This window comes from Crinia signifera, chromosome 9 (assembly GCF_055691185.1).
Source record: "Crinia signifera chromosome 9, ASM5569118v1, whole genome shotgun sequence".
NCBI classification, from domain to species: Eukaryota; Metazoa; Chordata; class Amphibia; order Anura; family Myobatrachidae; genus Crinia; species Crinia signifera.
Genome location: NC_139225.1, coordinates 54,614,949 through 54,640,489, shown reverse-complemented (window position 1 = coordinate 54,640,489; position 25,541 = coordinate 54,614,949). Strand labels below are relative to the sequence as shown.

The following is a 25,541-nucleotide window of genomic DNA, read 5'->3' as shown; positions in this document are numbered from 1 at the left end:
TTTTATGCGCGGCATAATGGCGATGGCGGCGCGATGGCCCTGCACAGGGATCGCGCGCAGCTGTTTTAACACTGCAGCCACGCCGACAGACTGGATGCCAGGCATTGCCACTGGACCACCAGGGCATATACCGCTATGTGGGTCAATCCTTATCAAAGGGTTACCAGGCGCCAGTACAAATATTAGCATAGCCCGGGCGTCATTACAAGGGGCGGGGCTTAGCTCGGAGCGGGACCTGAGCGCGCCTGTACACTGCTTTCTGTTTCTTCTCATGCTGTGGGCGCCATTACAGCAGAGCAGAGATCACTCCTCAGTGCAGCCTTGAAGGGAGAGAGATCAGTCAGCAGAGACAGCAAGTATAGCGCTTGATAGCTCTTCTAGTGTGCTATAAGCCACTGATAGCAGTACACAGTATTAATAATATTGGTGTCTGTGCATAAAAGCCGGTCTATCTAATCGGTAGACCAGGTTACAGGGTGCTGGTGTCCCCCATATTCCTCTGAGTCTCCCACTGCTAGTTAAGCAATTTTACACTGTCATTTATATATGTGAAACTGCACATAGTGTGTTTAGATACATATATACTACTGTACATTCACTGTGTGTGTGTTCAGCGTGACTGCAGTGTGTTTAAAGGGGTGTTATTTTCTCCAACATGGTGAGAAAAATAACTTGCAATGATTTGCAGCAACAAGTTTGCTCCTAGCTCCACATCACAGGTTGCATGTGAGCAATGTATGTCACCACAGCTCAGTAACATGTCTACGCAGCGCAGTAGCTCGCAGGCTGACTCCCAGGAACCTTCATGGGCCACTGGTATGAAAGCCATGTTAGAGACTGTCTCATCACAGCTGGTGACAAATACAGGATTTAAAGGTCCTGTCAGCAAGGGTGGATATTCTTACACCCATGCCAGGGGTGTCCCGTAAAAGGGCACTTGATGCTGTGGCACCTTACTCCGATATGGATGATGGCGATAGTGATGGCGATGGTGATGCAGATGATATTGTAGATTCACAGGCGTCACAGTCTTGCATTCAAGGTACTTAAAACCTTGTCCTTGCTGTAAGAGAAGTACTAGATTTACCTCTAGCCACACCGGTTAAGGGTGACCCATTTTTTGTGTCACACAGAAGGCAAGACATCGTCTTTCCTGAACAGTCTGATTTAGAAGAGGTGTTCAAAGCTGCCTGGAAAAATCCAGAGAAACGCTTCACATTGTCCAAGTGTTTTAAATCTACCTTCCCTTTTGACCCCACGGGCAGGAAGGTGTGGGAGGAGCCCCCTATAGTGGATGCTTCGGTGTCCCGCCTTTCAAAGAAGGTGGTGCTCCCAGTCCCAGGTACCTCTACCTTAAAGGACGCGGTCGATAGGAAACTAGATGGCACAGTAAAGGCTATGTATACAGCCAGTGGGGCATCACATCGCCCGGTGCTTGCTAGCTGCTGGATGGCAAAAGCCATCTTCACATGGGCAGGCCAGATACAAGAAGGCCTGTTGGGTGACATGGATGTACCTACGGTAGCTGAAAAGCTACGTCACATCCTGGACACAGCAAAAATGATGTGTGAAGCACAGAAAGTTAGGTGCAATTAATGCCCGCAACTCGGCCATGGCTGTGTCGGCCCGCAGGGCCCTGTGGATGCATTCTCCCTCGACCCTTGGGTCAGGGCCATTATTTCACATGGTTACAGGCTGGAGTTCGAAAGACCACCCCCTCAGAGATATTTCAGGTCGGGAATCCCAGCAGCAGTGGAGGATCGCAGCATCCTCAGACAAGCTGTACAAAAGCTGATCCTAGCACAGGTCATTATACCAGTGCCAGCTGCAGAAAGGAACAAGGGTTACTTTTCAAACCTATTTGTGGTTCCAAAACCAGATGGGTCGGTTCGATCCATCTTAAATCTAAAGTCTCTTAACCCCTACTTGAGGGTGTTCAAATTCCAAATGGAATCCCTGAGGGCAGTGATTGCAGGTCTGGAGGAGGGAGAATATCTAGCGTCCATCGACGTGAAGGACGCGTACCTCCACATACCGGTGTGGGCCCCACACCAGGCCTTCCTGAGATTTGCAATCCTGGAGGAACAATTCCAGTTCCAAGCCCTACCGATTGGACTTTCAACGACCCCACGAGTCTTCACCAAGGTGATGGCAGAGATGATGTCCTTATTTAAGGGCTCAGGGGATAAACATCATCCCAAAGCGGAGTCAGTGTCCAAGCTGCTGGGGGCCATAGAGACAACAAGACATCTCCTGTCTCAGCACGGATGGATCCTGAATATACCAAAATCTTCACTGATTCCGTCCCAACGTCTCCAGTTCTTGGGGATGATTTTGGACACAGTAGAGAGAAGAGTGTTTCTCCCAGGGGAGAAGATTGCAGCAATACAACAGCTGTTGAGGGAGGTGCTAGCCCCAGAAAGAGTCTCGGTGTACCTCTGCATCAGACTGATGGGAACTATGGTGGCCTCATTCGAGGCACTTCAGTTCGGGAGATTCCACTCAAGAATATTCCAGTGGGACCTATTGAGCAAATGGTCGGGCTCACACATCCACATGCACAGGTTGATTCGCTTGTCTATGAAGGCAAGACAGTCCCTGCAGTGGTGGCTACATATGCCAAATCTCCTTGCAGAGAGACGATTCGGGATCCAGGACTGGATCTTGCTGACCACAGATGCCAGCCTTCATGGCTGGGGGGCAGTTACACGGGGGATGCGATTCCAGGGCCGGTGGTCATACATGGAAACACAGCTCCACATAAACATCTTGGAGCTGAGAGCTGTACACTATGCTCTTCTGAAGGCTCACTCCCTCCTGGAACATCAGGCGATACAAGTCCAGTCGGACAATGCAACGACAGTTGCTTACATAAACCCCCAAGGCGGTACGAAGAGCAGAGCGTGCATGAGAGAAGTCTTCAAGATTCTGACCTGGGCAGAGATGCATGCTGTGGCGATACCTGCCATATTCATACCCGGGGTGGACAACTGGGAGGCGGACTTCCTGAGTCGTCACGACCTCCACCCTGGGGAATGGAGTCTGCATCCTCAGGTGTTCGAAAGCATCGTAGATCTGTGGGGGCTCCCACAGATAGACTTAATGGCCTCAAGGACCAACCACAAGGTGGAAAGGTATTGCTCAAGGACAAGGGATCCTCAAGCAGAGGCAACCGATGCTCTGACCACGGACTGGTCATACGACCTAGTGTACCTGTTCCCGCCCTCCCCCTCCTGGGGAGAGTGTTGCAGAGGATCAGACATCAGAGGGTGCAGGCAATCCTAATAGCACTGGATATGCCCAGGAGAGCATGGTACACAAGTCTGCAAAACATGCTGGTAGAAGAACCGTGGCGGCTGCCTCTACGAAGAGATCTTCTAGTACAAGGCCCCTTCGTCTACCAGGACTTAGGGCGTCTTCGTTTAACGGCCTGGAGGTTGAGCGGAACATCCTAGCTCTGAAGGGATTTCATTCTTCGGTCATAAACACCATGACCCGGGCCAGGAAGGCAGTGACGGCCTCGCACTACCATAAGATCTGGCGAAGATATGTGTCTTGGTGCGAGCACATGAGTTTTCCGCCAGCAGATTTTAAATTAGACTGTTTCCTGCATTTCTTGCAGGTGGGCCTTGATAAGGGACTCTGTCTGGGGTCTTTAAAAGTTCGAATATCTGCTCTTTCTGTCTTTTTTCATAAAAAGTTAGCGGTCTATCCCGAAGTCCAGACCTTTTTGCAAGGAGTCTTGAGAATACAGCCTCCATTTGTGGCGCCAACGGCGCCTTGGGACCTAGATGTTGTCCTGGAGTACCTTCAGTCAGCCTGGTTTGAACCAGTGGACACCATTGACTTGAAATACCTCACCTGGAAGACGGTGACGCTACTGGCTCTGGCCTCGGCCAGAAGAGTTTCTGAGCTTGGTGCTCTCTCTTGTAAGAGTCCATACCTGATTTTCCATCAAGACAGACAGGGTGGAACTTTGGACAAGACAGCAGTTCCTGCCTAAAGTGGTCTCGGCGTTCCATATGAACCAGCCGATTGTGGTGCCTTCTTGTTCATGACATAAAGATATTCCTGAGTCACTTGATGTGGTTAGAATCCTGCAGATCTACGTTAGAAGAACATCAAGGATCCGTAAGACGGAGTGTCTTTTTGTGTTGCATGACGCACTAAAGAAAGGCTGCCCGGCATCGAAACAATCGATTTGCTAGATGGATTCGTTCCACTATACAGCAAGCATATGTGGCAGCCCATTTGACTATTCCGGCCTCAGTGAGAGCTCACTCCACTAGAGCCGTAGGAGCATCCTGGGCGGCTGCTCGGGGTGTGTCAGCATTGCAGCTATGTAAAGCTGCCACCTGGTCTGGTCAACACACTTTCGTCAAATTTTATAAATTTGACACTGTGGCCAGGGATGATACCCAGTTTGGGCAGGCGGTGTTGCAACAGGCTCTGCACGTTCCCGCCCTTTCTGGAAGCTTTGGGACCTCCCCAAGGTTATAAGACCTCAGTACCCCATAATGAATGAAAGTGAAAATAGGATTTTAATACCTTCCGGTAAATCCTTTTCACTTAATTCATATGGGGTACTGAGCGCCCACCTCAGTGCAGTGCTCTGTTTGCACAGGTTGTGATCCTGTTATTGCCTTCTTGCTAATTGCAATTTTGGGCATTCTGTAAAGTTATTGGTCCGTTGACCTGTTTAGGAGCAGCTGAGTTTTGGTGACTAATTGCTCCACAAAAATCTTATACAATTTATGTTTCTAATAACACAATGACGGGGTTAACTACATTTAGTTGAGAGAGTTGTTGTGTCTGTTGTGGTGTGCTGGTGCAAATCTCACCACGTTATCATAATGCTAATTCCTACCTTACATACGTTATCCTTCCTTCGGGCACAGTTTCTTAACTGCCTAGTAGGGGGAAGTAGAGGGGAGGAGCCAGCACACCCTGGTTGAAGAAAATGTTATGTGCCTGTCTCCTGTCGGATACCCTCTATTCCCCAAGGTTATAAGACCTCAGTACCCCATATGAATTCAGTGAAAAGGATTTACCGGTGGGTATTAAAATCCTATTTTAAAGGTGTGAAAACACCCAACTTGTTTTTATAAGGAGAAAATGTGATGACATTATATTCCCTATATTGCACAGCTGAAGATGCCACAGAAAGCCTGATGAACCTGAGTCCTTCTGATATGAAGAGCCTTCTACACCACATCATGAGTGGAAAGGAGTTTGGTGTGGAGAGAAGTGGTATGTACACAGAATGTATTCTGGGATCACTATTAAATAAGTTGTGGCTGATTGAAAAAAATTCCTGGTTTGAAAAAACTAATCTTAGCTTAGTTAGGCCTAGTTAGGCAATTCACATGTTCATGAATACAGGAGGTCATTTCTTTTTGCCATTCTACTAATATGACAAGTTTTTATGCATGCTATGTATATTACAAATGTGGCCTTTTGTAGTGTACAAATTGCAGCATGAAAAAAGTATATGATACAGCGCTGGGTTTTTACTGAAAGGGGTTTTATTCAAATTTTTAATATAAATTGTTTTATTGACTAAATAAAATAAAAATCACACAATGGACATTTCATATGAGAATTCTCATGAGGTAAAAGTAAAAAAGTGAATAAAAATGTATGTTGTTAAAAAAATGGATGATTCCAGCTAGCATTCAAGTGTATTTGGGAGAATCTGTTTTGTGTCCAAATCAACACCAGTGATGTATAGTTACCAGACATTTCAAGGTCCTTGATAGGAAGGATATAGCCAAGTCCCGGTGATTGCCCAGTTGAATGCCAAACATCACTCGATTATTGGTAAGTGCAGTTTTTAAGGTATGTCAATACCTAACTTGATTGCTGCAGAGTGGTGGTGTGTTACTGATCCGGAAGGAGTCTGGGTATGGTTTATCCAAATATGGACTGGAACTGGTGTGATAGGAATGTCTCTCCATAGCAGGCCGGAACAGAAATGCTGTGGCTCAACACATTTCGGCATGTTCACAAGCCTTCTTCAGGAGATGGAGAAGGTGTGTGAACACGCCCTCTTTCTTTCTTTTTTGCGGAGAGAAGTCATATACACCTCCCCTCTTTTTAAGAAGAGCACAAATAAAGGTTATTTTTTTTTTTTTTTTACCAACAATATGTTTTATTGAATTTTTCATCAAAAAAATTAGGGTACAGAAATGGGGGGGGGAGGCATGGGATGCACACAACAATAATACAAGGATGCAATATATAACTATACAGAGCATAACAATGTAATAAATATAGGAGATATGAAGATAGGGAAATAAGGGAGTATAACCCCGACTGTATCATGTAGTAGGTGCTTCGTTCAGACTAAACTGCAAAGGGGATATTCCGGAGGGTTGAGATAACAGAGCCGCTCCTTCACCGTCTGTAATATAGTTATGCCAGGCCATCCATTTCACAAATGGGGAAGAGGATGTGGAGGAGTATGGAATAAATTCAGTTTCCATTGTAAAGTGGAATTGGATTTTATGAAAAACTTTTATCACCAGCGGAGGTAAGGGATTTTTCCATGCTTGGGCTAGTGTGGCCCTTGCCGCGATACACATTTGTCTTAGCAAATATCTACAATGGGGTGGGACTTCCGTGGGGCAGAGGTGCAATAATGCTATTGTTGGAGCTGGGTTGAGGGCGAGGCCCATGACCTTATTGATCAGCTTGAAAACATCATTCCAATAATTACGCAATAAGGGGCAGGCCCAAAAGACATGATAGAGGTGTCCCACCTCACCGCAGCCTCTCCAACATTGTTTGGAGCAGGACGGCCAGAAGGTGTGAGGTACAGTCTGTTCAGCAGTTTGACATGCATCTCCGCGTGGTTCAAGCATTTAGACATCTGAAAGGACAAACAATATATACGTTCCCATTGGGGATCTGATAGTGATGTCAAGATCTTTCTCCCAGCGAAGCTGAGCGTTAGATTTTTTATATGTGGGTAAGTGAACAATTACTTCATACCAAAAAGAGATTTCCCCACTCGCCCTGGCTGATGCTAAACGAGATAGGACAGAGTTAGCTACAGCACTGGGGGGGTGAGCGGGGCGAGGTAGGCTCTGAAACCAGTGTCGGATCTGGATATAATGAAACAGTTCACCGGATGGGATGGCAAAACGGTCTTGAAGCTGCGGGAAAGTGAGCAAGTTAGTTCAGTCTAAAATATCACCCAATAGACGTATGTTACGCTGGAGCCATGAAGATATGTTCAAGTTGGGAACCAATTTGGCAATGGCTGTCAAAGACATTGTCGCAATAGGGGGGCTAAAGTCAGGCAATTTGGAGACTAACTTGTCCCATGTACGTATGGCAGAGGGGAGTAAACGTAAATTTAATGGTCGTAAATGTCTAGGTGTCCATAGGATATCTGCAAGGGGGTATGTGGAACATGTAGCTTGTTCAATTGTGACCCAGGGAGAGGAGTGGGGAGTTATCCAGTATTTCAATTGAGCTAGGATGCAAGCAAATCCGGAAGGGCCAGGCCTCCACGGTGTCTAGGTAAGACCATACGGGAGTAAGCTAACTTAGGTGGGTGGGATTTCCACAAATATTTAGTGAGTATAACTCTACATTTGTCCAAGTATTTCTTGGGGAAACTGAAGGGGATTGTTCTAAATAAGTACATGAGCTTTGGCAGTAATGACATTTTAAAGGCAGCTAAACGACTCAACCACGAGATTTCATAGGAAAGCCATGACGAGGTCAAGGTTTGAAGGGAAGCAATGAGGGGAGGCAAATTCACATCGAAGACCGCTAGAGTGGATGGAGGGATGTGGACGCCTATATATATAATAGATTTGGTATTCCATTTATAGGGATAGAGGGAACGTAATGTTGCCACATCAGCCTCAGGTAAATTTACCTGCATAGCATCAGACTTCGTCGTGTTTAACCTATAATAGGAAACCGCACTAAACATGGATAAAAGGTCATGTAGGTGTGGGAGAGAGAGGATGGGGTTGGTGACAAAGAGAAGGACATCGTCCGCAAAAAGGCACAGTTTATGGGAGGTCTGGCCACACAGTAATCCTGGGAATTCGCTGTCTGATCTAATCTTGGCCGCAAGGGGTTCCATTACTAGCACAAAAATCAAGGGTGAGAGGGGGCAACCCTGGCGGGTGCCATTGCATATAGGAAATGTGTCCGACAGAAAGCCATTGCTAAATACTCGAGCTGTGGGGGAGCCATATAATGCCATGATGGCTGACAGTATAGATCCGCTAAAGCCAAATTTGGACAGGACAGCCTCCATATATATCCAATTCAACCTATCGAAGGCTTTCTCGGCATCTAGGGAGAGCAGCAGGAAGCCCTCCGTGTCCTGAAGTGAGTCGATCAAGTTAAAGACCCTACGGGTATTATCCGAGGCCTGTCTGCCGGGCACAAATCCAACCTGGTCTGAGTGTATCAGGGAGGGTAAATATGCATTAATTCGGTTTGCAATTAATTTGGCGTATATTTTAATGTCTCCATTGAGTAGGGCGATCGGGCGGTAATTCTGACAAGAGGAAGGGTCTTTCCCTGGCTCGGGAATCGTGATTACACGGGCTTCCAGCATCTCTGTAGGGAAGCTACCCCCCTGGGCTACTTCATTAAAAAGCCTAGATAGCATTGGGGAGAGCGGGTTGCGGAACTCTCTGTAGAACTCGTTAATAAAGCCGTCTGGTCCTGGGGCTTTATTATTTGGCAGAGATTTAATGGCGTTATCAATTTGGGCTGGGGACCAGGGGTCATTCAACTCCTCTAATTTATCCGGTGGCAAGGTGGGCAAGTCTATAGATGAGAGGAAATCTTGGATAAGTGCGGGAGTGGGCTGGGGGGATGGAGGCATCTGTGTTTAGATTGTATAGTTGGGTGTAATATTGTGCGAATTGATTGGCAATATCCAAGGGGTTTGCTAATTTAGAGCCCGATGGGGAAACAATACACTTGATCCGGTTGCGGGCTTGCTGGGCTCGAAGTTTCCGGGCTAGCATCCTACCCGGTCTATTCCCTACTAAGTAGAATTTCTGTCTAAGTCTATTCAGGGCAGTTTGGGTTCTTGCAACTAAAAGTTTTTGTAGTTGGCTACGGAGATTGGACACTTTATTTCAGAGTTCCCTAGTAGGGAACCGTTTGTTTTTATCCTCAGCCACTTTGAGTTTAGATTCTAATGTATTTTGGAGCTGTACGGCTTGTTTTTTAAGCATGGCTCCCGCTTGAATGGCGGAACCTCGGATAACAGCTTTAAAGGCACACCAGTAAATTGGGCTGGAGGTATCAGCAGGAGAGTTTGTAGCTATAAATGAGGAGATGCTATCAGTAATCATTTTCTTTGCCGCAATATTTGACAGCAAGTGTGGGGAGAAACGCCAGTGTCTAGGGGGTAGAAAAGGCTTAGAAAGCTCCCAGTGTCACACTACAGGAGCGTGGTCCGACCAGGAGATGGGCATAATATCCACCTCGCCAGCAGATTGTAATGACCATTTATCACATACAATAAGATAGATACGGGAATATGAATTGTGGACTGGGGAGAAGAACGCATAGTCCCTTCCGGATGGGTTTTGGATACGCCATATATCATGAAGGTCAAATTCCATTAAAAGGTTACGTAAGGCTAAGGAGATGATTAGATATCGGCCCAATTTATCGGCAATTTGGGAGTGTAAAACAAAGGGAACCGTATTTCTAAGGAGAATAGCCACTCCATTCCTTTTGAAAGGGCCATTAGCAAAGTAGCCTGTGGGATAGTGGGGGTCTTTCATAGTGGGCGGATGGAGAGATGAAAAATGGGTCTCCTGTAGGGCCACTATGTCTGCTTTATATTTGTAAAAAAAAGACAGGGCTAGTCTACGTTTGTTGGGAGAATTCAAGCCTTTGACATTTAAGGATATCAATTTGACCATGGGGGCATAAATAACGGCCAATAGATTAAGGGCATCCCGGGGGGGGGGGGGGGGGGGGGGGGGAGACAATACAAGAGGGGGGGGGGGAGCAAAAGGAAAAAAGGAGAAAACAAAACACAGAAAAAACACACACAAAAAAAAAAATGGCCCAGTATATCGGGCCTGTGTAACTACTGCAGGTAGTATATAAAGGTTAATTTTTAATAAAAAAATTATTTCTTTCAAATCAGTTGAACGGACCACAGGACAATATATTGCTCAGCAATATGTTGCACTGTGTGTAAAGCGCTTTACAGTAATTATTGGATTTTGAAAAGAAGCAACAGTCCTATACAGTAAGAAAGCTGCTAAAGGTCCCATATTTTACAGTGCGCTCTATGGACACTATGGCCAGTCCAGCTATTTCAATCCGTGATTTGGGAGCTGTTGGAGCCACAAAGAGTGAGAGAGCTGGAATAACACGGTTGAAGAGTGAGATAAAACTGGTGAGTTAACTATGTGTTAACATAGTAGTTTGCATATTTCATGCAAGATTCATAGATTTGGCTGCACTGGTTATTTCTGTAGTTTCAGATTGGTAAACTATTTGATTTACTGGCTATTACCTATTTGGACAGTACCTGGTTAAAGGACTTGTGTGTCTTTTTATATGTACAGTATCTCTCCAAAAGATGAGTTGCAAACCTGCTGCTTTTTAATGAGTGGATTGCTTATATATGTACAGAGTAGAAGCACTGTAAAATCCCAGTGTTTACAGGTAGAAACACAGTATTGCATGCATAAAGAAAATCTGTAACGGTTCTAGGTCAAAAGTGTATATTTTATATTCTTACAAACACCTAGAATTTGCCAGCAGGGGTACAGAGTAACACAGTTCAAAGTCCCCCAACTTGTTTCCTAGGCTGATAAAGAGTAACCCGCAAGTTGTGTCTGATAGTATTGCCAAAGGGTAGAGCAGCAGAATTATCAGGTTTCAAGCCTGGGTCAAGAACATTTAGTACAATTCAGGGCCTGGAATTGATGCGAAAAAAAGAGTGTGGAACAAGCCTGGGTGCTATCGAACATTACTCAAAAACTTTTGAATTTTTAAAAGTGATGTTGCCCATAGCAACCAAAGAGATTATAGATACATGTTAGGTATATTCTGATTGGTTGCTAGGACAACATCTCCACTCCTAAAAACATGCTTTTTAGGGTTTATACCGCTAGGTGCATGATACCGGAAATAAATGGAAATGACTAGAACATCACTACTGTATATGTAGGCCAATGGAGAAAAAGACTGCAGCACCAGATAGCGGCACTGTATGTATATATAAATGGGAGCCCCAAGTTGCTTACCATAACAATTCTTAAAACTATAGTTATTCGAGATTTCCTAAAAGTCCCTAAAATCAGTACTTTTTATGTTATGTCCGCATTGTTCTAGCATGACAAAGCATGAGTGCAACAACAGGTTTCATACATGTGATAAACAGATTTTGGTAAATCTATTTCATGTTTGTATGCAATGGCGAAGCGACTTTCAGCAGATTACAGAGCACATTCATCAAGTTCCCACTGCAATCTCACTTGTAATGAATATTTCGTAATTTTTGTGAATGGGCTGTGAATGTGTATGCAGTTGTCTCTTAATTTCTTCACTTGCTAACATCAGCAGCTCTGTAGCCTAGAAAATCGCAATTGCATTTGTGTACAGACATGAATTAGGCGCATGATGATAATAAATCTCATCTGTAAGGCTCATTAGGCCAGATGTACTAAGCTTGAAAAGTGATTAAATGAACAGTCATAAACCACCATGCAATCAGCTCATACCTGCCATGTCACATGCTGTGTCTGAAAAATGACAGGTAGGAGCTGATTGACGGGTTGTTTATCACTCTCCATTTTATCACTTTTCAAGGCTTAGTACATCGCTCCCATTGAAATTAAAAGACAAATGTAAAGCCTGCAGATGTGCCTTTATGCATTGCTGCAGCATATGCTGCATATGCTCTCACCCACTGTAAATGGATCACTGGTGCGTACATATGTACTCAACCACAAAAGTCTCTAGTTCATGTGGAAACAACATCGTACTACTCTAATTGTAACCTAGCTCTCCTGAATCATCTGTGCACCAAGCTAGGATATAAATTTGTGTTTGAACAATGTGGTCACAGACAGGATTGCACCCCAATATTAGAAAACTGCGTCTAGTTAGATACCTAAACTTGGTCAATGGTGTCTAGGTAGACAGTGACGCCAGATTGACACAAGTGAAGGATTGACGGGATCTACTAAACTAAATCTAGCTCTTGGAGTATTATCAAATAAACTAAAGGGTTTCAATAATGAAAATGTATTACTATTATCATTGCAATGATGTTGCTTGGATCAAATGCATTGTTTGTGTTGATGACTATTTCAGTACATGCTCTCTTCATCCTATAACTAACTGTCTGTTTTCCAGCTGGATAAACGTAGGCTGTCTCTGGCTACAGAAGGCCAGGTGAACTGATTACTGTAGCTCTCCTTTGTGTGGTCACTGTAGTACACACATGCCTGCTCCAGTCACTGCATGGGCTGTCACTAGGGCTGCTTTTCAGAATTGTAATCCAAACAAAATGGTTCTTAAGGAAATGGATGGTAATTGCACTAATTGGCAGTGGTCGGTGTCACGTATGATGGGGTGCACTGCACATATACTATTTACGTAATAAGAATTCCTTTTAATCACATTCTTGTCACTTTAGGCAATAGATGACTTTAAATAATAACACAAGATAATTATAGAACATGTATGCTAAATAGATATATCTCTCTACATATATATATATATATATATATATATATATATATATATATATATATATATACATACAGGTTGAGTATCCCCTATACGAAATGCTCGGGACCACGAACATTTTGGATAGGGGAATTTTTCGGTTTTTAGAATATTTTTTTTAGGCTTACTTACCTGTCCCCCGATGGTGTCCGGTGGTCCCTCGGCATCCACGCAGTCCCCGGGTGTCCACAGCAGGCCTCTGGCATCTTGTCTGGGTCTCCAGAGGTCCCAGGAATGCATTGCGCGGGTGTGCGCGCGCATCGGTGACGTCACCGGCGCGTGCGCACACTCACGCAATGCATTCCTGGGACCGCTGGAGGCCCTGGAGAAGATGCCGGAAGCCTGCTTTGGACGCCCTGGGACTTGATAAGTATGAAAAGAGGGTTAGGGGGGTAAAAAAATAAAATAAAATCCGAATGATTCCAAAAACCACGTTTTTTGGAATAATTCGGATAATGGATGCACGGATACAGGATACTCAACCTGTGTGTGTATATGTGTGTGTGTATATATATATAAATATATATATATATATATATATATATATATTTATGAGAGAGAGAAAGAGAGTCTGTGTCTGACTTTAGAAAAGATTTGTGGTTTATTTACTAATTTAATTTTTTTTCTGCTAAGTCCATAAGTGTAAAACGGGGTACACACCAGGACGACCCGCTCATGATGCACATCTTGAGCAGGTCATTAGTGTCTCGTCCGACACGATCATGCAGAGCACACGACCCACTCACGATGTGCACCGTGAGCGGGTTCTGATCAGATGGTGACCCGCACCCGGGTGTATGGTCGTGTCCAGATCCTACCTGCTGCAGGTAGGATCTGAATAACGACCGTCCGACCCGCGGGGCCACGCATCCGATCGGAATCGGATCAGAACAAGACAGAAACGGGCCCAAACACCACACAATCTACATCCAATTGGTCGGAATTGGATCTAGATTGATGGGATCGGACCCTTGTCGTCCTGGTGTGTTCCTCAGCATTAGTGAAGTAGCTGAGTTATCTTTCTGAGTTTACTGGAGACAGGACAAACATCTGATCATTCATGTACACCATTTAATAAAGTCACATAAAAATGGTCCCAGGAACCACATACTGTATAAGCAAATAGATCCTGACAGTGCAGGAAGTAGGTCCTATTAATAGTGCTCAAAATCACTTGGACAGCATCGAGAAAAGAAAAACAAAAGTACAGTCTTTTTGACAGAACTCAAAATATCCATAAATAGTACATTGTAAAACCCATCATTTTGACAGGCTTTTAACTTTCACTTTGAGCTGTGCCAGTTTTTACTTTCACTTTAAGCTGTGACAGTTTATAGCCCACAAAGTCTTCCACTCCCACCCACCCCAAGTCCCTATCTGCTACTATCTCCAATCTCTGTATTCATAGCTCCCTCTCTCCATATCCAGCAAGTTGAAACAGATCAGTGTTCCTGCAAAAATTGCTTTAATTTCTGTTATGACATCCTTTAGCACACAAAGGAGTAATTTGGCCTGTGTAGTGGCCTCTAGTGGTCAGTAGCGGCACTTCACCCCAGAGATAATATATACAGATGTATCCGGGCTTATCCTTGCTGGCGATCCGCCAGCAGCATGGCGCCGCTATCTGCGAGTGGGGGACGCACGCGCGTCTCAGTATCCGGGCGGCGAGGCGGATGCATTACTGTCCGCCTCCCACTTGAGGGGGCAGGGGGGGACCCGAGGAGGCTGCGGGGGGGGGGGGGGGTGCGGTCGCCCGGTGTGGGCAGCGGGAGACCGAGGGCAGCACCGTCGGAAGGGGACGCGCGCGCCCCTCATCGACATCCCCTGCAAAGATGAGGCCCGTTACATCTGTATAAGAATCATCCATGGTAGAGTACATGTCATTGTGCCAATTAGACATGAGATCTGTTTACAACTTTCACATTTTCTCACAATATGATAATTCATATCGGTTTTCTTTTTTCTGTTTGGAAATACATAAATTGTCGCTTTCCACTAATTATTATATACTCATTTAATTTTGTTTATTTTGTTCATTGCAAATAATTGGATTAATTAATCAATTAAACATTCCACATTTATTTAATTTTTACATTAGAACTGTACTAGCATTTGTGAATTCTTGGATATCCTTAGCTGACTCTCCTTGATTATGGCGCTTGATGTCCAAGACCACAACCTAATGCTGCGACTACAAAGACTGGCAGTAACTGTTGCTTTCAGTACTTTAATTTGGTCCTAGCTGGCTTCCACTTTGCTTTACTAACTGCTCATACAGTTAAACAGCCTATAGTTATTTCAGGTCTTAATTTATGTTTTTGTATGTTTCTGAATGCAGGATACAGATTTATTTTCAGCGGTCTCACTGGTAAGTGTCACTTTGCTTAAATCATGTATACAATATGCGATGCCTTTATATCGTTACCATCATTTTGAAACTATACAATTAACCACAAATTTATTTTTAAGTGACAAATAAGGTAAAATGGATATGGGAATCGATTGCAGCTAAACCAGTCTATAGATCTTGATTCGGCATCTAAAGTCCTGGTTTGGGCACTTTTGGTGCCCAAACTATGGAATTTTTCACACACCTTTTTCTCACATCTCTAAGTGACAGCCACTGCTAATGTGAGAAACATTTGAATAGCTCCAGTAGATGCGCATTTGTGTGTGGCGCACAAATGAAACGCCCTATATGGGTGTCTAATAAAACTTCTGACAGCATGGGAAAATGCTTTCTATAGTAGATTTTGAATACTTACTTTAATCTTTGGTCCTCAGGAGACACGGGGCTGACGCTGGTGGTTGGGTGGTGGGTGTAGGGTTAGAGTAGCCTGGCACCAAACAGGTTAAACCTTTGCCTCCCTGGGCAGCCCAGGCTCCTCCTCCCCTATGCCCCACTTCCGCCCAGAGGCAGCCACTTCTCGCTTGGTGCTGGCAGGAGCCAGAGCACCTTTATAGACGAGGGGCTGCATTAGGCAGCCTTCTTTTCTTTCTTTTTACACTGTGTAGACACCAGCGCTGCCGCACAATCACCCAGGTGCCGGTGGCCCCAGCACCACACCCCAGTGCATGACCTCGGCCGGTCCCCGAGCACTGAGCAGAACTGCAGCCGAGCTCAGGGATGAGGTAAGGCGGCTCCCTGTGGTCAGGGAACCGCCAGCGTGTCTCTGTGCGAGGAGACACTAGCGGCTGGGCGACTCCACGCAGGGAGCTGAAAGCGGGCACCAGGCGATACCTTCCTCACACTGGGCCACCATGGAAGCCAGGCAGTGAGCAGGCGCAGCATCAGTAGCGGCAACAGTGCCGGATCCCAACCACTTTACTTTACGTTTTCTCCGGGACAAGCAGGGACATTCCTGGGTTGGGACCCATTCACACATGCTTTTGAAGCAGGGACAACCCGGGTCAGCACCTTTCACACTGAACCCGGGATGTCCCTGCATTTCTATGAGAATAGCATTGAAAATGGCCTTTTTTAGGCTCACATTAGATTATTGATTATTAATAATTAAGACACAAAACATTTGTAGTGTTTCAGCCTTTGTTTACTTGTATAAAACAAATTAAAAGGCATATAAAAGCATCTACCCCTCTAATGATTAATAGCTCTCTCACCTCCTCATTTGTCCAAGACATGGCACACATTGCAGGCTTTCAGGGGTTAAAATGAACTTCTGGGGTCTGTGGTGCTACAGAACACAAACACTGTCTCCCTGCAGGCTGTATGCTGTCTCTGGGTGTGTCTGTGTGTCCATCAGTTACCCTGCTAGCAAATCAGCACTAGCAGAGGTTACACGGGAAGCAGGGACATGTCCCTGCACCTTTCACACCAGCCAGTAGTCCGGGAAGGACCCGGGAACAACCCTGCTACCTAGCAGGGTTGACTTGCCGGCAAATTAACCCGGGAATTTGTCCCTGGAACCTTTCACACCAGAGCTAGTCCCGGGAATTTAGGCTGGTGTGAAAGGGTATTATGAGCAGGGAGGCTATCCTTGAGTTCGAGTATTTCATCATTGACTATTTTTTTTAAATGTCTTGATGAAACAACCCTTTATATAACTGGGGTTGAAAGATCATGGTTTTTTTTTAGGATGGATTCGGGGGTATATTTTTTAAGGCAAGAAATTTCTTTTTATTAATTTTTGTACGTCAACAAATCAAAAAAGTTGACTTGGTTACTTGGAGAGAATTTTAGACCTTTCTCTAAAACAGACTTCTAGGGGGAAATTTGTAAAAAAAATAGGTGTATTTGTATCCAGAAATACACTTATTTTCAACATTTACTGATGTGCTATCAATACGAATACGAATTGCCATATTTTCGGGATAGTAAATGTCAAAAATAAGTGAATTTCTGAACACAAATACACCTATCTTTTACAAATTTCCTTTAGTAAATTCCCCCCTAATCAGGAGTTAAGACGTGGTCACTCAGATTAAATATCTTAGTGACCATCTCTGGGTCTTTAGTCACTGAATCAATGGGGAGTATTGATCTTTAGTTACGCAAACATTTCCGCACCTCCATCCCCTATGAGAATTGCTACGTGATTCTTCCATGATTGGATCTGTCTGCACCCAGGGAATCTAAAGGAGGTTTTATGTGGGCAAACGAGATGCCATCGCCTATACACATATTGGCCCTTATTCTAATCTGTGCGGTACGGCCCGCGTGCGGCCGTACCGCCGATGTTTTCACACTGCACATGCGCAGAGGTCACTCTGCGCATGTGCAGGTGAAATCGCCGCACACAAAAAATATACGCCGCAAAGGGGGCGTATAGGGGCGTGAGGGGCGTGAGGGGCTTCATACCCTCATTTCCCTATGCATACGCCCCGCGTTTCATGGGCGTTCCCATGCAAACGCGGGGCGTATGCATGCTAATAAGGGTATGACGCCAGTGATGGGGGCGGAAAGCTGACGTCGCCGGATGTCAGCTCTCAGCCCCCATACAAGCTATCACACGGACGATTGTCCGTGTGGTCTCAGCTTGCGGGAGCTGCTGTGGCGTGCGGCCCTGCCTTCGATGGTCGACGACCATCGAATGCAGGGGGCAGCTCCCACCATGGTGGAGGCGTACGCCCCACCATTTTTATGCGGATCGCCAGCCGTCCGTGTACGGACGGCCGTGGCGATCCGTCTCGTGGGCGGGGATTGGTTTGTGCGGCCGGAGCACCGTGTGCGGCTCCGGCCGCACCAACCAGAATAAGGGCCATTGTTCTGCTTTGATACCTTACAGGGTAAATCTGCTAATTGGGGTCCTTCCCAGTCACTGTGCACCTCTGATTCCGGGTCTGATTATAAGGAAACTGGGTCCTCTGACATAGAGGCTCCCGGAGACGCCTCTTCCCGTATTGATATGGAGGCGTTGGTTAAGGCAGTTACAGAGGTCTTATTCATGGGCCCTAACTTTAAGCGCAAAAAAGAAGGCTATTCCTTTTTTCCTAAATCTGATGACCTTGAAGACCTGTTATCAGAGGCTTGGAAAACTCCTAACAGAAGGTTTAATTTACCTTGACGCCTCACTTTACTCTCTTCCAGTGGAAGATAGGGTTAAGTGGGAGACAGGCCCTTCAGTGAAGGCACACTTTGCTAGACTGGTGAGGACTTCCACTCTCCTGATTCCAAATACAGAATCATTATTATGTACAGTAGTACACACTGTAGGGGTTGGGATCGTTTGGTCTACAGCATGTTGGTCGGAAAGCATTAGGTCGACATGGATCAAGGTTGACATGGGTGTTAGGTCGACAAGCCATTAGGTCGACATAGTTATTAGGTTGGCCTGGTCTAGGTCAACAGTTAAAAGGTTGACATGGGGGTTTTCACAGTTTTTTTTACCCGAATGTCGACATGGACACAGTTTGAAGTGCACAGCACACTATTTTATTCTCACACCGCGCCCTAGTGGAGAGAAGGGCATGAAATACCGCCTGTCGGCACATGGCTGCTCAAAAAACAGTGAATAACCCCATGTTGACATTTTGACTGTCGACCTAATACTTATGTCGATTTAATGATTGTGTCGACCTAATGACCTGTCGATCTTGACCCATGTCGACCTAATGGTGTCAACCCAATGCTTGTCGACCAACATGCTGTAGACCAAATGACTGTATCCGGGTTGTGGAAAGCTGATGAGGACTCCAAGAGAGCCTTGGAGTTACTTCCTTACTAAAGGTTGTTACTCTTTGGCACAGAGCTCGACAAGATAGTGGCTACGGTAGCGGCCTCTAAGACAACCTTTCTCCTGTCTATTCATGCACCCGCGCCCTCATCCCACTACACTATTTTTCAATTCTTTCAGATTCAGGGTAGAGGTAGGGGCCAGTCCTTTGCCAGGTCTCAGGTCCTGGCTAATAGACCTTCCAAGCCAAAAGACAGATAGCCTAGGGCAACTAGACACCTGGACTCTAAGCCCATTGAAAAGCCCTATGCATGACTGGGAGGGCATACACCTGGGGGAGGCCAGCTGTTGTGGTTTTCGGCTGTGTGGCAGGACTCCACAACAGATGCTTGGGTTGTCAACTTCGTATCAAGGGGCTATGCACTGACTTTTCGCCGTCAACCACCCAGCTCCTACATTTCCGTCACTTTACCAAGAGACTTAAACAAAGCCAGGGCCTTAGAAGTGGCCTTTTAAAGCCTTCTTGGGTCAGGGGCCATTGTCCCAGTGCCCACATCTCAGAGAGGCACAGGTTTTTATGGCATCCTCTTTTTGGTACAGAAGCCCAACTGATCTTACTGTCAAATACTGAACATCAAGCACCTCAGAGGTTCCTGTGCATTACTAAGTTCCACATGGAGACTTTCCGCTCGATTGTCCTAGCATTGGAGCCAGCGGACTTCATGGTTTCCCTTGACATCCAGGATGCATATTTGCATGTCCCCATCTGCAGACATCAAAAATACCTGAAGTTTGCGGTGCAGGTGGCAACCCTTTCAGTTTCATGCTCTTCCATTTGGACTCTCCACTGCTCCCTGTGAGGTCATGAATTTCCTGGGGAGCAGGCTTCGGAGACAGGGCATCCGGGTTCTACCATACCTGGGTGACTTATTCATCCTAGCCCGGTCTGTGGAGGTACTACAAGGTTACCTGTTAATAGTGGTACAGTTGTTGCTGGCCTGTGGCTGGATGATCAACTGGCCCAAATCTTCAAGGGAACAAGAAAACTCACCCCATCAGCTATCCCTACAACAAACAGCCGCAGAATCGGAGATTGTGCCGGGATGCCGGATGAACGGATTTCGGAAGCTGCAATTCCGGTGCGACACGGAGCCGTGGGAAATAAACATCTGACAGCCGCCGAGCTGCCCCGCTGGCTAACCGGAAGGTAGGGAAAGTTAGGCAACTGGGGACTCTTCACATACTCCAAAGGGAGTGTAAACATTGTTTTTTTTTTTCAGGTGTCACTCAAATTAGCATAATCAGAGCGCTCCAACTTATTGCACATAACCCCCCTTTTTTTATCAGGAGCTGCCCAAACATAGAGCGCGGTCATTCCTATAATTTATATTGAATCCTCATTTGAGAGGCAGACTTCTGGAGTCGCCAGATCATTCACTTGGGCAAATGAGCACTCCACCTGGAGGTTTCCAAATGTTGGTCCAACGTTGGGGCAGAACAGAAATCGACCTAACCAGACATCCGCAGGTGAAGGGAGCGGGAGCAGGGCAGGCATCCTGTGGGCAGTTGGCATCGGCGGTGGCAGCAGCAGACCCGCCGGGGCTGCAGACATGTTTCAAAGGTGCGCGGTCGCAGTCACTCTGAAGCGGATATGGGCGGTGCAGGCTGCGCAGCGTGACGGTCAGAGGTCACGCTGCGCTGTCCATACCCGCTCCGTGTCCAGACTGCAGGCCGGGGATCAGGATCTCCTGGGCAGCGTCTGAGCGCTCGCTTAGACGCTGCCCGGCATTAGATATTCACATGTGGAAGGTCCAATCCCGGGATTCAAATCCCGGTGTTATGTAGACCAAATCCCGGGATCCGCCGATCTCGATCCCGGGATTGGCCACCCTAGGTAGATGCATAGGGATGAGACACTGGGGGGATAGAATAACTTGCAACACTGGGCATAATTACTAGCAAACTGGGCTTATGACAGGCCCAAATTGCTAGTAGATAAAAATAATTTTGATAATGTGAAGGTTTTTTTGTTGATTTTATGTCTCCCCTTTTGTAATAGAAACGTGGTGACACTCTCTCTGCTTCTGGTGACCTCTCCAATTCCACCATTTCCGACAGCGATAGTGCTCATGATAGCAGACAAGGCCAGTGGCTCCGAAGGCGGCGGCTGGATGGGGCTCTGAATAGGGTGCCTGTAGGCTTCTACCAGAAAGTTTGGACAATATTACAAAAGGTTGGGCATTTTCACACAAATCATATCTTACATAAAATGAATGAACATTTCTTACTTTCTGTTTCTATTTATTTATTAGTGCCATGGATTGTCAGTGGAAGGTTTTGTGCTACCCTCCTCCAGTACCCGTGAGGTAAAAAATATTAGCTCTTCTTTAAATACTACTAAACTTGTGTGCATTAGGTCATTGTCATGCCAGTCACCAGCAGATTTTGTCAAAATAATTGGCACAATCTGTCTGAATTGGGTAAAAGCTGACAAAATCTCACAAGTGTATGGGGGCTTTTACATTTTATCTGCTAACTCTGCTTGTTTTTGGAAAGTGGCTTGGCCGTTGTTGAGCTATGCACCATTTAGACTTTATTCAGTGCTGTTTCCAGAGCCAGATTAAGGTCTAAATAGGCCTGGAGCTGAAAATGATCAAGGGCCTATTATGCACAATAATAGGGGTTGTGGCCAGTACCTAATAATGTGGGGGCGTGACCAGTGCTCTGGTTGGGTGGTCTGCTCATGGGTGTGTCTCTATTTGTGTTAATACTTTCAACCAATTATATTTGCCTGGAAAGGGCAGGGGGCTGGCATAAGAAAAATGCAGGGAGATATATTGGTGGGTGAACTCCAAAAGGCGCACCCGCAGGATGCCGATGTCCTAAAATACTTGTGAGGTGAGGCCGCACTCCAGAAACTTGGTAGACAACATTTCAGCACCTTTTATGTGGTCACCTAAATTTACCACATCATATACCCCTTATACAAATCATGCAACACAATAGTAACTCCCTCATACTGTACTTGCCTCTTACACATTATGCCACATGGAATGAGCAAATATTCACACTATGGCACACAGATTGAGTCAAAATTCACGTTATGCCACACAGATTAAGGCAAAATTCACATTTTACCACATGGATTGGGCCAAAATACACACTATACCAGGTATGTCCAGCTGTTGTGAAAATACACGTCCCAGCATGCCCTTGACATAGTTTTAGCATTCCCTAATAACAAAACTGTGGCAATGCATGATGGGACTTATAGTTTCACAACAGCTGGAGGGCCATAGTTTGGACATGCCTGCACTATACCAAACAGATTGAGCAATAATGCAAAATATGCTCCATCAACAGGGGCATTGCGCGCCAAAGGCGCGCATTAAAAATTTACACCATAATGCCAATTACATGTTAAGTCACACACCACAATCTCCATTACGTATTATGCCAAACACCATAATGCCTATTAAAAATTATGCTACATAAGTGCTGCTTACATACATCTTCATTGCCAGGGGTTCCATGCTCGTTGCCATGTGGGATTACATGCTCGTGGGAACTGGGGGACAGCCGCCACCGGGCAAAAATGATAGCCGGGTAGAGAGCAGGGGGCTGCCCGGCTGTATTTAGAGCACTGCATGTCCCGGCTATTTGAAATAATACCCCTTTAACAGCAGAAAATGCAGGGACTTACCCAGGAATATGGTCCCAGGATCATGCAGGGACATTCCCGGACTGGCCCCTTTTACACCAACCTAGTCCCTGCATTTTCTGGTGTGAGGGGGAGAGAAAACCACCCCGTCCCCTTTAAACAACCAGCTATATCTTCGGAACCAACTGACCCATTTACATGTAGGCTTCGAATGATTTTGGTCCTGTGAAACTGGGACGTTTGGTTCCAGAGAAATCTGTCCTCAAACAACATGAACAGCCATGAAATTACATTCAGAAATGAAAAAAAAAATTGGTTTACCCGCAATATCTCTAGAACCAAGGAACCCATATGGACCAGGTATCAGATTGAAGGCCCAGCTATTTGGGTTAGACTGAGATCAACCTCGAGCTTCTGTGATGCCGGAGGGGGAACTGGCAGCCGTTGGAACCGGGTGGAGGTCAGAATTAGTGGGTCCCATGTTATCCTATGGGGAAAACATTCCATGTTTGCCTTGCGGTATCTCCGGTTCCCGGAGGGCTAGCGACGCGGGGCTGGGCTCGCTGGAAAGCCCTCAGCTACAAAATGGGCCTATTTGGAGAGTGGGCCTGGAGCTGTAGCTCCATCAGGTCCATTATTAATCCGGCCCTGGCTGTTTCGAATACTTGTGATGGAGGAATAGTTCAACTATTTTTACTTTCTTAAATTACTTCATGCAGATGACTCCAGGCGAGTTGAAATTTTCTGCCCACGTAGAGTCTGTCCTGAACCGTGTGCCCCAACCCGAATATCGCCAGCTGTTGGTGGAAGCAATCTTGGTTCTTACAATGCTTGCTGATGTGGATATCAAGAGTGTGGGTGGAATCATCCACATTGAAAGGATTGTGCATATTGCTAATGACATGTTCTGTCAAGAGCAGGTAATGACTCTCCTTCCTCTCTCTTCCTGTATATGTGACCATTCATCTTATCATTTTTCTGCATGCTGCAGTTGCTAGTAATAATGAACCAGTAGCAGCAATTGTTAATCTTTGTTTAGAAAATACTTTGTATACTTCTATGTCCCCTGTATTGTAGAATGAGCATGTCAACAGAAAGTTCCTATTCTTCCAACTTCATTTTGTAAAGAATATATCTAAACAATGTTTTTCAGGTCTAAATCTACCTAAATACTTCTCTTGGAAAGTGGATTTACCATTTATTTGTTTTTTGTTTTAATATATGTAAGCAATACCCTTATCTGCATTTTGTCCAATATTAGTGGATGCAAAATCACAACATAAAAATCAGAAACGCATAAGCATATGCCTACTTTCATGTTTATTAGATACGATTTCTAGTATCTGAAAAGTGAAATGTTGAAGTATAAATCTGTTTATGCTAATTGAAATCTATAGCCAAATGTAATAGTCTGCAATTTGCCAGTGCAATCTAGTGACTCCCTGGAATCGCAGTTTCCTGCAAATCAAGCGCTATCACATTTAGCCTATACTTTCTATTTACATAAATATATCAAAGCCATAGACAATTGCATTATCTCTTACTTTTGTGTAGCAGAATATAAAACCAATATTTTATATAACAAATCTGGGTACTTGTTTAGTTTCACGGCGGCAGTTACGTACTTAGCGCAGCGTCCCTTTCAGTATAGGCCTCGTGTTCCCGCGGCATCGTAGTGTGTTCCGCGCGAACAGTGTAGTCAGAATAGTCTAGAGATGTTATCCAGCTGAATGCTGATACTACAACACAATTGCTGCTAACCATAAAGCATCAACTGTACCATAAAATGTGATATCACTTATTATAAAAAGCATATATTAATTAACACAGTATAATCATATAAAACTGACACACAAGACATACAACATATAACACATAGATTGGCGATGCTGAGTATACTATTATATGCTGAGGCTATTTTGTATTGTACGAATGTTCAATTCATCTCAGAGTTCAATCTGGCGCCGGGAAGCTACACAAGTAAGGCAGCTACACTGATAACGTAGCTTTACCGATGCTTTACTTAGACACAATAGCGTGTAAGTACTAGACGCCCCCTTTGTTAGCGGTGTGCCGGGCTGTCTATTTCTCTGTGGAACTTTAAGTGCCACAAGGACCTGTCAGCTTGCAGGATAGCGGGACGGATATAAGTCCTTCTACGGGACCGGGAGGAGCCCGGGGCTGGTGGACACTGACATGTAGAAGTTAGCCATGGGGTAGATGATGAAGGACCAGAAGATGAACAGGAATCAGAGCCAGTCGTAGCAAGACCACTATACACAGGTGACTGCAGTGGGTAGCACCCAGGTAGGGGATGCGCAGGAGACTGTGACAGGCTGCAGCCAGACGGAAGGTACACTGGAGACTGGTGGTGATTTGTATCCAAACGGAAGGTGCACAGGAGGTTGTTTGCAGAATGCACCCGGACTGAAGATACACAGGTGATAGCAGAGGTTGTACCCAAACGGAAGGTGCACAGGAGGTTGCTTGCAGATTGCACCCAGACAGGAGGTACACAGGTGATAGCAGGGGTTGTACCTGAATGGAAGGTGCACAGGAGGTTGCTTGCAGATTGCACCCAGGCAGGAGGTACACAGGTGATAGCAGGGGTTGTACCTGAATGGAAGGTGCACAGGAGGTTGCTTGCAGATTGCACCCAGGCAGGAGGTACACAGGTGATAGCAGGGGTTGTACCTGAACGGAAGGTGCACAGGAGGTTGCTTGCACATTGCACCCAGGCAGGAGGTACACAGGTGATAGCAGGGATTGTACCTGAACGGAAGGTGCACAGGAGGTTGCTTGCAGATTGCACCCAGGCAGGAGGTACACAGGTGATAGCAGGGGTTGTACCAAAACGGAAGGTGCACAGGAGGTGGCTTGCAGATTGCACCCAGGCAGAAGGTACACAGCAGTATGCTGGGGGTGCACAGATGATCATAGGCTGATTGCACTTAGAGCCAGAAGCTGGAAGTGCCCAGATGATCCAGACTGATTGCACT

At 45.6% G+C, this 25,541-nt stretch overlaps 1 protein-coding gene across 10 annotated transcripts in view; it reads left to right on the top strand.

Moving 5' to 3' along the window:
* PHKA1 (phosphorylase kinase regulatory subunit alpha 1) overlaps positions 1-25,541 on the top strand; it is a 295,837-nt gene that overhangs the window by 184,557 nt on the left and 85,739 nt on the right. For 8 of the 10 annotated variants that reach the window (XR_014460676.1, XM_083159090.1, XM_083159086.1 and 5 more), the window contains 7 exons: positions 5,149-5,250; positions 10,287-10,402; positions 12,373-12,411; positions 15,086-15,115; positions 20,941-21,114; positions 21,194-21,247; positions 23,262-23,462. Coding sequence is in view for 9 of the 10 variants with exons in the window: in XM_083159090.1 (XP_083015216.1) it covers positions 5,149-5,250; positions 10,287-10,402; positions 12,373-12,411; positions 15,086-15,115; positions 20,941-21,114; positions 21,194-21,247; positions 23,262-23,462 (716 nt within the window). In the remaining variant the exon portion in view is untranslated. The remainder of the gene's footprint in view (positions 1-5,148; positions 5,251-10,286; positions 10,403-12,372; positions 12,412-15,085; positions 15,116-20,940; positions 21,115-21,193; positions 21,248-23,261; positions 23,463-25,541) is intronic. The other 2 variants (XM_083159091.1, XM_083159093.1) reach the window with 1 other exon arrangement.